This window comes from Alligator sinensis, unplaced genomic scaffold (assembly GCF_000455745.1).
Source record: "Alligator sinensis unplaced genomic scaffold, ASM45574v1 scaffold953_1, whole genome shotgun sequence".
NCBI lineage: Eukaryota > Metazoa > Chordata > Crocodylia > Alligatoridae > Alligator > Alligator sinensis.
The window spans coordinates 245,021-259,364 of NW_005842365.1; the positions used below are offsets into that span (position 1 = coordinate 245,021).

General features: G+C 48.6%; 1 protein-coding gene across 1 annotated transcript in view; it reads right to left on the reverse strand.

Moving 5' to 3' along the window:
* Window positions 1-12,760, reverse strand: part of SCARF2 (scavenger receptor class F member 2) — a 166,944-nt gene extending 154,184 nt beyond the window's left edge. The window contains exon 1 of the mRNA XM_006029204.3: window positions 12,720-12,760. Within this exon, the coding sequence (XP_006029266.2) occupies window positions 12,720-12,760 (41 nt within the window). The remainder of the gene's footprint in view (window positions 1-12,719) is intronic.
* Window positions 12,761-14,344: the final 1,584 nt, after the last annotated feature.

The window sequence follows — 14,344 nt, forward strand, 5'->3', positions numbered from 1 at the left end:
TCCTAATGTCCAGTCTAAATCTGCTCTCTGCTAGCTTATGACCATTATTTCTTGTAACCCCCAGGGGCGCTTTAGTGAGTAGAGCCTCACCAATTCCCTTCTGTGCCCCCATGATAAATTTATAGGCAGCCACAAGGTCACCTCTCAACCTTCTCTTGCGGAGGCTGAAGAGGTCCAGGTGCCCTAGTCTTTCCTCGTAGGGCTTGGCCTGCAAGCCCTTAACCATACGAGTCGCCCTTCTCTGGACCCTCTCCAGGTTATCCACATCCCTCTTGAAGTGTGGCAACCAAAACTGGATGCAGTACTCCAACTGCGGTCTGACCAGTGCCTGATAGAGGGGAATTATCACCTCCTTGGTTCTATTTGTCATGCATCTGCTGATGCACGATAAAGTGCAGTTAGCTTTGCTGATGACTTCGTCGCACTGATGACTCATGTTCATCTTGGAGTCCACTAGGACTCTGAGATCCCTTTCCACTTCCGTGCTACCGAGCAGGTAATTTCCTAGGCAGTACGCATGTGGGACATTTTTCCTCCCTAGGTTCAGGACTGGAAGCATTTAAAAATCAGCAGGCCTGGATGAGCTCTATCCAAGGGTACTGAAGGCACTGGCTGATGTCATTGCACAGCCGCTGGCAAGAATATTTGAGCACTCGTGGCGCATGGGCCAGGTCCTGGAGGACTGGAAAAGGGCCAATGTGGTCCCTCTTTTCACGCATGTGGGACATTTTTCCTCCCTAGGTTCAGGACTGGAAGCATTTAAAAATCAGCAGGCCTGGATGAGCTCTATCCAAGGGTACTGAAGGCACTGGCTGATGTCATTGCACAGCCGCTGGCAAGAATATTTGAGCACTCGTGGCGCATGGGCCAGGTCCTGGAGGACTGGAAAAGGGCCAATGTGGTCCCTCTTTTCAAGAAGGGGAAAAAGGAGGATCCAGGTAACTATAGACCAGTCAGTCTCACCTCCATCTTTGGCAAAGTCTTTGAAAAGATTATTAAGGCTTATATATGTGAGAGCCCAGCAGGAAAAATTATGCTGAGGGGGCACATGAAAAATACCCCCAAGTCTTTGCTGCAGCCACAGGGACTGAGCAGGAACAGCTCTGTGCTGCCCAGAGGTAGGGGCTGAGTGAAAGGACACAGCAGCAGCAGCTGGAGTCTCAATCTCAGGAGCAGGCAAGCTTGACCACCCTCCTTCCCCCCTGGGTCCCCCACCCTCTGGTGCTCAGCACCTGTCCCCGTTCCCCCCCCCAGCCAGGGAAGTTTTCCCCAGGGTGTAAATTGTGTTAGTAATCCACTGGTGGCACTAGTAGGCAATTGATTAGGTGAGATATACCCAGATGATACCAATGAGAGAAACAAACCTCACACTGCAGAGGAAGGCAGAATCCTAAATTCCTTGACAATCTGTCTTGAGGGAAAATGCCTTCCCAACCAAAAATCTGGTGACCTATGGAATAATGTGATCTCTGGCATCTAAGTGTTTCCTACATATACCTCAGAGGATAGGTCCACCCTGTCTTTAGCAGTGGCCAGTTTCTGATGCTTCTGAGGAAGGCAAAAAAAACCCCCAGAACATAAAAACTTATGAGTCAGAACTCCCATTTACTGGGTCAGACCATAGGTCCATCTTGACTAAGTATCCTGTGTCACACTGGCAGAGAGCGGATACTGAAAGGGAGAGTGAACTGGATTTGATCAGGGTTTTTTCCACTGTTCCTCTGTCACTTGCAGCCTCTAGCATTTTTAAGGTCTAGGAAGTTCTAAATTCAGAGGCTGTATCCCTAACTCCCATCTACTGATGACCCTTTTTTCCAAGAAATTGTCTAATCCCTTGCTGAATCTAGCTAAGCTGTCAGTTTCCACAACATCTCGTAGCAATGAGTTCCAGACTTTAATTGCACACTGTATGAAAAAGAACTTTGCTCTCTTAGTTTTAAACTTCCTACCTACTAGTTCAATTTGTGACCCTAGTTCTTGTATCTTGAGAGACAATAAATAATAAATCCCTATTTACTTTCTCTTCACCATTTAGTAATTTGTAAACCCTTATCATGCTGCTCCTCAAGCACCCCTTCTAAACTAAATTAGCCTAGCCTCCTTATGTGGAAGACCTTCCATACCACTAATCACCCTTGTTGTCCTTCTCGGTACCTTGTCTAGATGTTGTATATCCTTTTTTTTAGGTGTGGGGACCAGAACTGGACACACTATTCAAGGTGTAGCTGAAGCATGGATTTATAAAGGGTCATAATGATACTTTCTGTTTTGTTTACAATTCTCTTCTTAATAATGTCTAACATTTTGTTTGACTTTTTGATGGCTGCTGAGCACTGAGTTGATGCTTTTAGCGAACTGTCTGCAATGACTCCCAAATCTCTTCCTTGCATGGTAACAGCAAATGTAGACCACATAATGTTGGTATAATTTGGGTTATCATAATGTTGGTATAATTTGGGTTATTTTTGCCTATGTGTATCACTTTACACTTATCTACATTGAATTTAATCTTCCATTTGGAATACATCTGGTCAATTGTGCTTCAGGTGCACAATCCTTCCTGACCCCTGCAGATGACCAGTAGAAGCCCTGCAGCATGACATCTGATTATGATCAGTGTCTTAATGCAGTGCTGCAAGTGTTCTGAGTATCATGATCCAGTTCTCTCAAGAAGGGAGGGATGAATCAGCAAACTTAAAGATTCAGAGATCCGAAAGCCAGAAAGGACATCCATGAGCATGCAGTGGCAGCCCAATCCCAAACCCTTCATCTCCCTACAGGTAGCAAAAATTCTCCCAGAAACTCAATTAAAGCAATTCTTTAAAAAAAACATATCTAATCTTGCTTTACAGATACCAAATAATGGCGATGCTGACATCTTGTCACTGCTTCATAACTGCATCTTATTTCAAGGTTGAACTTGTTTAACCTCATATTCCAGCACTGGACCTTATTAGGCCTTTGTCAACAAGGTTGGAAAATCTGTGATCAGCAAACATCTTTTTTATGTGTTGCTACCAACACATCCAATACTTAACCTTCTCTTTTTGCTAGTAGGAAGCACGTATCACAAAAAAAAGACTTGGGATCATTTTGTTTCAACTAGGATCCAGGAACATTTCCAGGAATGACAAGCAAATTCCACACAAACCCTTGCATTCAACCCTTAGGGCTTAGAAGCTCTTTTACAACCACTCTGCAAGTGAACAGGGGCAGGAAACAGGGAAAGCAGTTTGTAGGCAAGAGGAGGAAGGGGAAGAGGAAGAGAAACCAGGTACCAGATCCTGACCTGGGAAGGTAAGTGATCCAGGACTGCCTATGTGCTTAGCTTAATGAGCGTTTGTTTTGGGGGCTGCATGTTTTGGGTGTGTGCTCTGAGAAGCTAGGAGTGTTGCAAGCTGAGTGATTGCTGGGTGATTGTGGTCTGTGCTTGACAAAAGCCCTAACAAGGAAGCAGAACCAGTCCAGACCCAGCAGGGTATAAAAGGAGACTCCCTGAATGACTAGGGAGCAAGTGAACAGGAGCAGCAAAAAGGGGAAGCAGTTTGTAAGCAGTTCACTAGTCAGTTTATAAATCAGCTTACCTCCCCTCTTTGAGGGACAGCCTTAAAGTCTGGAGAGAGGCAGCAGGAAAAAAGGAACCTTTCAGGATCAAGGAACAGTAAACAGGCCAGCTTGCAGGCGAGTTGGCTAGGGAAAGTATGCTTAGAAGAAGGGCAGTAAGAGACAGAAGGCAGATTAAGAGACCCAAGGAAATGGTTGGAGGATGTTGCAATGCCTGAGACACTGCAACTTGCACCTGAGAGGTGTCTGTCCAGGCAGGACTGCTCACCATCGGGGCTTCCACCCAGGTCAGGGTTTGGCACTGTGGAGACTGCAGCTGGCAGGCAGGCATCTACAGATCCAGTCATCTCATCATATAAGGCAATCAGGTTGGTCAGGCATGACTTGCCCCTGGTGAATCCATGCTGACTGTTCCTAATCACCTTTGTCTCCAAGTGCTTAGAAATGGATTCCTTGAGGACCTGCTCCATGACTTTTCCAGGGACATCCTCCAGCCATTTCCTTGGGTCTGTTAATCTGCCTTCTGTCTAATCTGCCTTCTGTCTCTTACTGCCCTTCTTCTAAGCACACTGTCCCTAGTCAACTCACCTGTAAGCTGGCCTGTTTACTGTTCCTTGATCCTGAAAGATTCCAGTGACGGCCAGCTGAGGGCATGCCTTCGATGTGAGTAGTGCCTCCTGGTGGTGTCCCTCAAGAAGCAGGCAAGAGAGCTACAGGAGGAGGTGGTGAGGCTCCGAAGCATCCTCCGCCATGAGAAGTCCATCGATTCAGTGTTAAAGGAGACCTCTAGAACTGTAGAGGAAGGACTAGAGGTACATCGATACATCAGTTCATATTGTATTGGCGCTGATAAAAGGAAAATTGACATTATTGGCAATTGGCTTCTTTTGGCTGATGTGTTTGATAATGTTGCCAATAAATGCTGTGTGCATGCACATAGCCACAACATATGCGCAGCTTGGAGAGTAGCGTCCAGTTGGTAAATCTGTTGTGGGGGGAGGGAAGGTGTAGTGGGGGAAGTGGGGGGCAGATCAAGGCCCTCACAGTGAGGGAGTCCCTGGAAAAGTCATAGAGCAGGTCCTCAAGGAATCATTTCTAAGCACTTGGAGACAAAGGTGATTAGGAACAGTCAGCATGGATTCACCAAGAACAAGTCATGCCTGACCAGCCTGATGGCCTTCTATGATGCGATGACTGGCTCTGTAGATGCGGGGAGAGTAGTGGATGTGGTGTACCTTGACTTTAGCAAGACTTTTGATATAGTCTCCCACAAAATTCTCACAGGCAAGCTAAGGAAGTATGGGAATGGACTTCAAGGTAGGTAGAAAACTGACTGCATCTCTGGGCTCAGAGGGTAGTAGTCAACGGCTCAATGTCTAGTTGGCAGCCAGTATCAAGTGGAGTGCCCCAGGGGCAGTCCTGGGGCTGGGTTTGTTCCATATCTTCACTGATGACACGGAAGATGGCATAGAGTGCACCCTCAGCAAATGTATAGATGACACCAAGCTGGGGGAGTAGTAGATACACTGGAGAGCAGGGTTAGGATAGAAGACCAGTAAGTCTGTGGAGGGAAGGGACACAGGGGAGGTGGATTGAGGCCCCCAAAGTGAGGGAGGGAGTGGGGCTGGGGCTGTGACTCAGGCAGGCGCTGCCCAGCTGGAGCAGGATGGGGCAAGGAGTGGAGTTGCAGGTTTGTCTGTGGGGGGCAGGGGCGTGGGGAGGGAGGATGGCTCCTTCCTGTTGCGTGCACCCCTGGGGGAGGCAGGGGGGCATATGCCCCCCTCCCCCTGGGTTTGTGCATGGGTCAAAGGTGGGCTACCCACTGCAGGCTCAGGGCCAGGGGCTGCACTGACCTCTTTCTGGCAGGGGGGCTGGGGCAAGGCTGTGCTCAGGGAAGGCAGGGGTGGGGCAGGCAGCAGCAGTGGTATTGGGAGGGAGGGCTACAGGGTGTCTATGGCAAATTTTGGGGTGGCCATAGACCACCCCATAGCCCCCCCTCTTATTTCCGCTGCCATCTGCCCTTCCCCTGCCTGCCCCGAGTACAGCCCTGGCCCAACCTCCACACTGGGAAGAGACTGGCGCAGCCACTAGCCCTGAGCCTTCAGTGGACAGCACATCCTTGCTCTGTGCACAAACCTGGTGAGGCACATGCCTCCCCCAGGGATGTGTGCAGCAGCGGGGAGCTTCCCCCACTTCCCCCCGGATGAGCCATCCACAACTTCATCCTGTGCCCTGCCCCACCCCAGCTGGGCAGCACCTGCCCCTGTCTCAGCCCCACTCCCTCCCACTCTGTGGGGGCCTCGTTTACTCAGAACTTGTGCAGGCAGGCCGGCCCAAAGATGCAGTCACAAGAGTGGGGAACAGATACTTTCCTTCTGACTCCAGAGTTGGCTCCACCAGTGTCAGTACTTAGCCCTTTTCATTTGCCTGGAGAATGTGCTCCGAGTCATTTCAGAGGTTTTACAATTCCTGCGGGGCCGTACAATATCCCCGTTGCCCCAAGACACAAAGGCTGCTGTCCTATACTAGCCAGACCTCCTGAGTTTGACTCCTAATCACCTCTTTAGTCACTAGGAAGTCTATACACCCAAGTACCCCATAACTCAATCCTTACTGACTGGCTCTACACCCAGAACATTATATCACAGCTGCCCTATGATGCCAACATCCATTGCCCTAACCAGCATCTATACCTAGCACCCCATTGTCAGAGCCCATTGTTCATATGCCTATAGTACAGTGGGAGGATTCCATAGTTTGATACAGAAGGCAGTCTGTCAATCATTTTGTAAGTAGGTCACAAGTGGAAAACTCCAGAGCCCAGTGACTATATGTTAATGACCTAGAAAAAGTTCCCGCCAATTTGCAGCTTCTTTGCACGGTGCATTGCTTTTGCATCTAAGAAATGCTCGGTGCAAAGAGTTCCCGCCAAAGTTATGCAAATTCGTACCCCACTATTGGACTGTTCTAAATTATTCCTACCTGGCGGCTAGTGATTGGCTTGCTAGCCGTATAAGAGGCTTGAGCAGTTTCCGCCCAAGTTGGAGGACTCCACATACATCTCATGGAGAGCTCTGAGTACACTGTGGAGCCTAGCAAACTCCACGCGTGTCTTAGAGAAGAACTTAGCGGCCTGATCAACCACTAAGGACTCCCCGTCACCGACTGAAGGGGGCCTAGCACACCCCCACCCGAGACGTAAGACGACTGCCGGCCCGAACACCCTGAACACCCTGAACACATCTGCAGACCGACCAACATCTTTGTAATATCTGCCCGACCCAAGTTTGTAACCGTAACCGAAGCAAGCTTCTGACCTGCACTGTACGAGCAGTGTAAGTAAACAATCTTCTTTGTTTAACCAAAACGCTTGAGTACCTGATTCCACTCCAAGCGTCACAAGTACCCGCCCGCCGACTAGGGCTCCTAAAGCCCCGAACCCCGCGCCGCGGCTCTCGGCGGCGACACCCATATCCTATTTGTTCCCAGACATGCCGGTCCTCAGGCATTACCTTCCATTGCTATATGCAGGCCGAATGACTCCTGGCTTTCAAACAGCTCCCTAACTTTGCCCAATCCATTATCAGAAGCAAATGCTACTTTCCAACAGACATCAAGTGGGGCACAGCCTTGCCTTGGCAAGAAAGGCTTAACTTATCAACACATCTCCACTGCCACAACTATCAACATGCCTCATAACAATGCCATCAGAATCCATGGCTGCTAAATATGCCTTTTCCCAAAATGTGATATTCCTGATCCACTGTACCATGTGTCCTCATGGCAACTATGTGGGTGAAACTAAACAGCAACTGTACGCCACAATGAATTCTCACAGAAAAATATAAAAGACACACATACCCCTTAGGAACACATTTCTCACAGAACAACCACTCTTCTGACCTCACTATCCTAATGCTCAAGGGAAGTCTAAGTATCCCAACTACCCAGTTGGTTGAATCTATATATATATATACAGGCCAGGTGGAGAGGGCCAGGCGGATGCAGAGCGGGGCAGGAGAGGGGTGGTGTATGGCTGGACACGGAGCAGTGGGAGGTGGAGCAAGGCTAGATGTGGAGTGGTGGTGGGAGGGGGAGGAGCAGGGCTGGACACAGAGTGGTGGGGGGGGGGAGTGGAGAAGTGAGGCCAGGGGGGGGGGAGGGGAGCCTGACACAGAGTGGCAGCAGGAGTGGGGAGCGAGGCCGGACACAGAGTGGTGGGAGGGCATGGGGCCGGACACAGGGCTCCACCCCCGCCTGCCCACTTCCCCACCCCCATCATTCTTTTCAGGCAATTTGGTGGTAAAAGATATCACCTTAAGAAATCCTCTAATCTAAGCTCTAATGCTAAGCTACTAGTTTCAGTACTATCTTTGGATAGTGAGTTCTGTATATCAACCACACCCTTGCCTATCAATTTTAAATTTGTTGGCTTTAAGTTTAAATGAAACTTATCTTGATTTACCATCTTATAGAATCAAAAGAAATTTAATCACAGAAAAATAAACTGGAAAGAATCTCAAGAGGTCTTTTAATTCAATCCCTGTTCAAGAGGACAGGCTGGGTGTGGACAGAGGTTACATTTATAGCACTACAAACTACAGTGTTACAAAAGTTGAGGGGACAGATGTGAACATCCCCTATAATGCTAGTAGCATGACAGAAGCAGTACAAAAATGGAGCAAACATTACAGATATGTTCCTGGATGAAACGGGTACTTCTCTGTAGCACTACATTTTGTAGCACCATATGTTATGTACACACCAGAGCACTACAAGAGGTCTTGTAGCCCCCCAGCCACTCCACGGTGCTTTACTCTGCACTCTCTCCCAACCTCCAAGGATGGAGGGAAGGAGAGAAGGGTGGACAAGAAGTACAGTACTGAGGTTGCACAGCCTGCCTACTTTCCCACCTGCTCACTCCCACTGGGACCTGGGTCACTCACAGACCCATCCCAGTCCTGGGTTAACTGACTAAAGCTAACCAGCTGGGACCAGGCTATTAGTGAGCCCATGATTGGAACCAGACTCACTCACAGGCCAGAAGCACTCCAGCCAGGAGCTTTTTCTGAACATCTCCTGCAGCTGGTACTGCTAAAGTTTTGAAAATGCTTCAAAGCGCTGATGCATTTGGAGCACTACCAATGCATATCTGTCCACAGCTAGGGTCATCTCTGGCTAAATCACACCAGATGACCTTTGAACTATTCAGTATTTCATATATCCCAAATATGAGTTCCACTTAGGATATGTCTAAACCATCTCCCCAGCACTCTTGAGCATGCCACCCCCAGCTGCCTCTATTTATATATATCACCGTCAGTAGCAGCAGTGCTGGTCTGACTTCATAGCACCCTGGTGTATCTGGCCAGTGAAAACCTAGATTAAATCACTTTACTGAAACAGGCTGAAACTCGAGTAGGACATAGTGAAATACTTCTATTTGGACTAGAACAAACCAGTGGAGGAGAGCCACTTCTTGTCAACCACTAATGCTGACTTGTCCTGCGAATGGGGTTTGGTGAAACAAACTAGAGCTCTGTTACATGAACTTTTATTATCTGGTACTAGAGTGCTGACAAAACTCCTGAAGATTTGATTGGGTATTTAATTTCTTACATACAAATATATATATGCTAAGGTCTCATATTTTTGTGTGTTTTTTCATCAGATGGACTTTTACTCTTTGTTCCCAAAAGATGGAGTGATGTCAAGAAGGAATCACAGAACATAGAATCACAGAAAATTAGGGTTGGAAGGTGTGGCAGAAAGGCCACCGTCTGTGTCCCTCTCCAGAAGTCTGTCTCTGCCACCGTGAGAGGCTGGTGTTGAATTCCTCAGGGCGGGGGATCTGCCTCCCTGCCTACATGACAAAAGCCTGGTGCCTCGGAGGCGGATGCTCTGGTCACCTGGGGAGGGGGAGGGAAAAGCCCTGCTGGTGAGCCCAGGTAGCCAGTGATGCCCAGGTAGCCAGTGATGCTTTTTTTAATTGGTTGGCTAGTGGCCAGCACTGGCAGCTTCAATTGGACCAGGCTGCTGAGGTCAGAAAGGTTATTTAAAGGCCCGGGCCAGGAAGAAGGGAAGCCATTAGCCATGCGGTCACCCAGGTGAATCTGAAACTGGCTCCCTCCTCATAACCGCATGCCTTCAGGGGAAAACTCCAACCACCTCTGGACGATGCGTGTGAGTAAGCTACTTGAGGTCCGACTAGATATTTAGCTTACAATAACTCAGATGCGAGATCAAAAGGGCTACCTCAGCCATATTGGTTTGCTCTATGGGATTCCTCTGATATTCCTCTGATATTTCTATGATACTGCTCTGCCTTTTACCCCGTTTTCACCTTACCTCCTGTAATCAATAACGTTCTCCTTTGTGACCGGCGTGGAGACTTATTGAGGGGTGGGTTTAAATTATGCCTAGGAGGGCCCTTAGGTCTGTGGACTAAGGGAGACTTTCCTAATAAGTGACTGTATTGGGTCTAGTGTCCATTGGACGATAGGCCTGTGTTTTCCAAGGTGCGCAGAGCCAGAATTGGGTCCAGCGCCTTGGATGGTGGCAGTGGGAACCCCAGGCTAGCGGGTGTGCTCCAGGGAAGGGGTCAGCCGGACGTGAGGCACCCCAGGGAGGGCACTCGGAGCCTGGAAGGTGGTCGGGCGCAGTGAGGTGGGCGGCTCAACACAGGAGCGCCCCCTACTGGCCCGCCACAGAAGGGACCTCAGAAGGTCATCTATTCTAACCCCCTGCTCACACCAGGACCATCCCCAACTAAATCTTCCCAGCCAGGGCCTTGTCAAACTGGGTCTTAAAAAACTCCAAGGATGGAGATTCTACAACCTCTCTGGGTAACCTGTTCCAGTGTTTTACTACCCTCCTAGGGAGAAAGTTTTTTCTCATATCTAGCCTAAACTTCCCTTGCTACAACTTGGGATCATTGCTCCTTGTTCTGTCATCTGCCACCACTGAGAACAGTCTAGCTCCATCCTCTTTGGAACCAGCCTTCAGGTAGTTAAAGACTGCTATTAAATCTCTCCTCAGTCTTCTCTTCTGCAGTCTAAATAAGCCCAATTCCCTCAGTCTCTCCTCATAAGTCATGTGCCCCAGCCCCCTATTTTTGCTGCCCTCTACTGGACTCTCCCCAACTTATCCACATCCTTTCTGTAGTGGGGGGCCCAAAACTGGACACCGGAGTCCAGATGTGGCCTCACCAGTGCTGAATACAGGGGAATAATCACTAGGGGTGTGCAAAGCGTGCAGTATTCAATTCAGATTCTTCCCAGTTCGGAGGACAGTGATTCTATTCGCTGATTTGGATCATTGTCCTGATTTGATTCAGCTGTACCTGAATCTGAAGATTCACTTCTAAGTCAGAGAATCAGCGATTTGGCCATAAACACAGCTTGAAATGTTTTTTCTACATACCTTGAGGTACCAGGTGTGGCTTGTGAACGCTGAAATGGTGGGGTAGATAGAGTGTCCCACAACAGTGGGGGCGGAGTGGGGCTGCGTACTCAGTGGCATACCCAGAAGTGGACCGGAAGTACTGCTGGTCCGTTTCTGGGGCTGCTGCTGAGCACATGGGGGACCACCCCACACCCCCCTCAGCTCAGCAATCGGCCGTGGGGGGACCCCGGGTGCACCCCCAGACCCTGGAGGCACCAGTCACCGAGCCGGGGGACAGGGAGTCTCTTCATTCAATTCGGATTTGGAGATTCAGTTGCCAAATTGGGCTGAATCTCCTCCGACTCAAATCAGTGACCAAAACTTCGCACAGCCCTAATAATCACTTCCCTTGATCTGCTGGCAACGCTCCTACCAGTGCAGCTCAGTATACTGCTAGTCTTCTTGTCCTTATTGAACCTCATGAGACTTCTTTGGGTTCAATTCTCCAATTTGTCTAGGTGTCTTTGAATCTTAACCCTACCCTCTGGTTTCATAGTTTCATAGTTGGTAGGGTCAGAAGGGACCTAAGCAAATCATCAAGTCTGACCCCCTGCTATGGGCAGGAAAGAATGCTGGCATCAAATGACCCTGGCTAGGTGACTGTCTAGCCTCTTTTTGAAGATCCCCAGGGTAGGAGCGAGCACCACTTCCCTTGGAAGTTGGTTCCAGATCCTAGCCACCCTGACTGTGAAGTAGTGCCTCCTGATGTCTAGCCTGAATCTACTCTCAGTCAACTTATGGCCGTTGTTCCTTGTTACTCCCAGTAGTGATTGGGGGAACAGGGTCTCTCCCATAGCCTGCTGGTCCCCCTTGGCAAGTTTGTAGATGGCCACCAGATCCCCTCTCAGCCTTCTTTTGTGGAGGCTGAACAGGTTCAGGTCCCGTAGCCTCTCCTCATATGGCCTACCCTGCTGCCCCCTGATCATGCAAGTGGCCCTCCTCTGGACCCTCTTGATGCAGTCCACATCCCTCCTGAAGTGCAGCGCCCAGAACTGGATGCATACTCCAACTGCAGCCTGACCAATGTTGCATAGAGGGGAAGGATCACCTCCTTGGACCTGCTCGTGATGCATCTGTGGATGCATGACAAGGTGCTGTTAGCCTTCCTGACCGCGTCCCCACATTGGTGGCCCATGTTCATCTTGGAATCAATAGTGACTCTAAGATCCTTTTCTGCCTCTGCGCTGACGAGAAGGGAGTTCCCCAGCCCGTCAGTCTGTTGCTGGTTCTTCCTCCCCAGGTGCAGTACCCTGCACTTGTCCATATTGAAACCCATCCTATTCTCATCTGCCCATCTCTGTAACCTGTCCATGTCTAGTTGTAGCCTGTCCCTCTCTTTTAGCATGCTCACTTCTCTCCACATCTTAGTGTCATCTGCGAATTTGAACAAGGTGCTTTTCATCCCCTTGTCCAAGTTGCTGATGAAGATATTGAACAGTGTGGGCCCGAGGACCGAGCCCTGGGGAACCCCACTGCCCACATCCCTCCAGGTCGAAAATGATGTGTCCACCACCACCCTCTGGGTGCGGCCCTCCATCCAATTTGTGACCTATCTGACTGTGTAGATGTCAACACCACAGTCACCTAATATTTTAATGAGGATGGGGTGAGAGAGAGTGTTGAAAGCCTTCCCAAAGTCCAGAAAGACTATGTCCACTGTGACACCTGCATCCAAGGCTTTTGTGACCTGGTCTAGCATATCTACTACTCACCTCAGTTTGGTGTCATCTTTAAACTTGCTGAACTCTGCCATTTTCCATGTCATTGATGAAGATATTGAACAAAGCTAGGCCCTGGACAAACCCCTGGGGCACTCCACTTGATACTGGCTGCCAAAACTAGACATGGAACCATCGACTACTACCCTCTAAGTCTAATGATCCAGCCAGTTTTCTATCCACATCCACCTTATAGTCCATTACCATACTTCCTTAGGTTGCCTGCAAGAGTGTTGTGGGAGACCGTATCAAAAGCCTTGCTAAAGTCAAGGTACACCACATCCACTGCTTTCTCCACATCCACAGAGCCACTCATCTTATCATAGAAGATGATCAGATTGATCAAGCATGATATGCTCTTTGTGGATCCATGATGACTGTTTTTAAATACCTTCTTCTAAGGAGGAAAATTGGTCACAAAAGGGACCTGACATGGTTTCGTGTTTATTTCCCCAGAGCCAACTCTGAGTGGAGGCTGGAGGCAACACTTGATTTATTTAAGAAAAGGACTTTGAGAATGACTGAGCCCAGTCTGGTTGCTGCCACTGGCATCTAGCAGAAGGACTGTTAATTTGACACAATCAAAGAGCTAAAGATAATATTTTCAAAAACGTTTTAATAATCCAAATGGAATAAAGGAGCCCGAGGCAAAATCTGCATAGTCCTTCTTCCACTCCAGGACCAGCTGCAGACAAATTGAACTCTATCAGCTCATTCCTGCACAGGAGTGCCCACGACCAGGAATGAGGCAGTGAAGACAGCTTGGAGACCGTTGCCAGTGTGTGCTCCAGGACTGCACTCAATCTTTCTCTCTCAGGAGGGCTGAGTGTAGTGCTCAGGCTTGCTACATGCCACTTTCACAGCTGAATGATTGGTCTCGGGTGCTCCTAAGCTCCACTAAGGAACAAATGGGCAGAGCTTATTTTGTCTGTGACAGCATGGGGTCAAGAGAAAAGCCATAGAGACATGAAGTCATATAGTAGCTTCTGAAAAGTTTACCCTAACAAATTTGTATGATTTTCCTTTCCAGAAGTTGTTAAGATTAATCCTTGTCACCATGATGATTACCTAGTTTTAATCATTATTTCAGGCAGTTTTCCTAGTGTGAAAGTGAGTCCCATAACATAACCCTCTGTAGCTATTGAGGGGCAGTCCCATCCATACTCAGGAAATTGTTCCTGGTAGCATGGTAAATGTAGAGGTTAGATGAGATTGTGGACACAGGATCCAAGTGAAAGGCTACCTATGAACACAGGTTGCCAGATTGGGCTGTGTAGGGATGGTATCACAGAGGTATAGAGGACAGCTCTTTTGACTTGTGCAATACAGCTCCCAAATGGACTTACTAAGGTTGTGTGCAGCCCAGTTTTCAATGGGTGTGTCTACACATGCATTAAGGTACTCTTTCTAATATACATTCAATTTAGTACCTCCAATGTGAGGTACTAAAGAAATGCCCATTAAGCTGCCTTAATGCACAGCAGTGAATGTGCACAGTTTTTAAGTGATGCTTAATGTGCAGTAGCCTATTCTACTGTGCATTAGCATAATTGCAAGTGTTTTTACGTGATGCTTTAATTCACAGTAAAATAGGCTACTGTGCATTAAAGCGCACATGT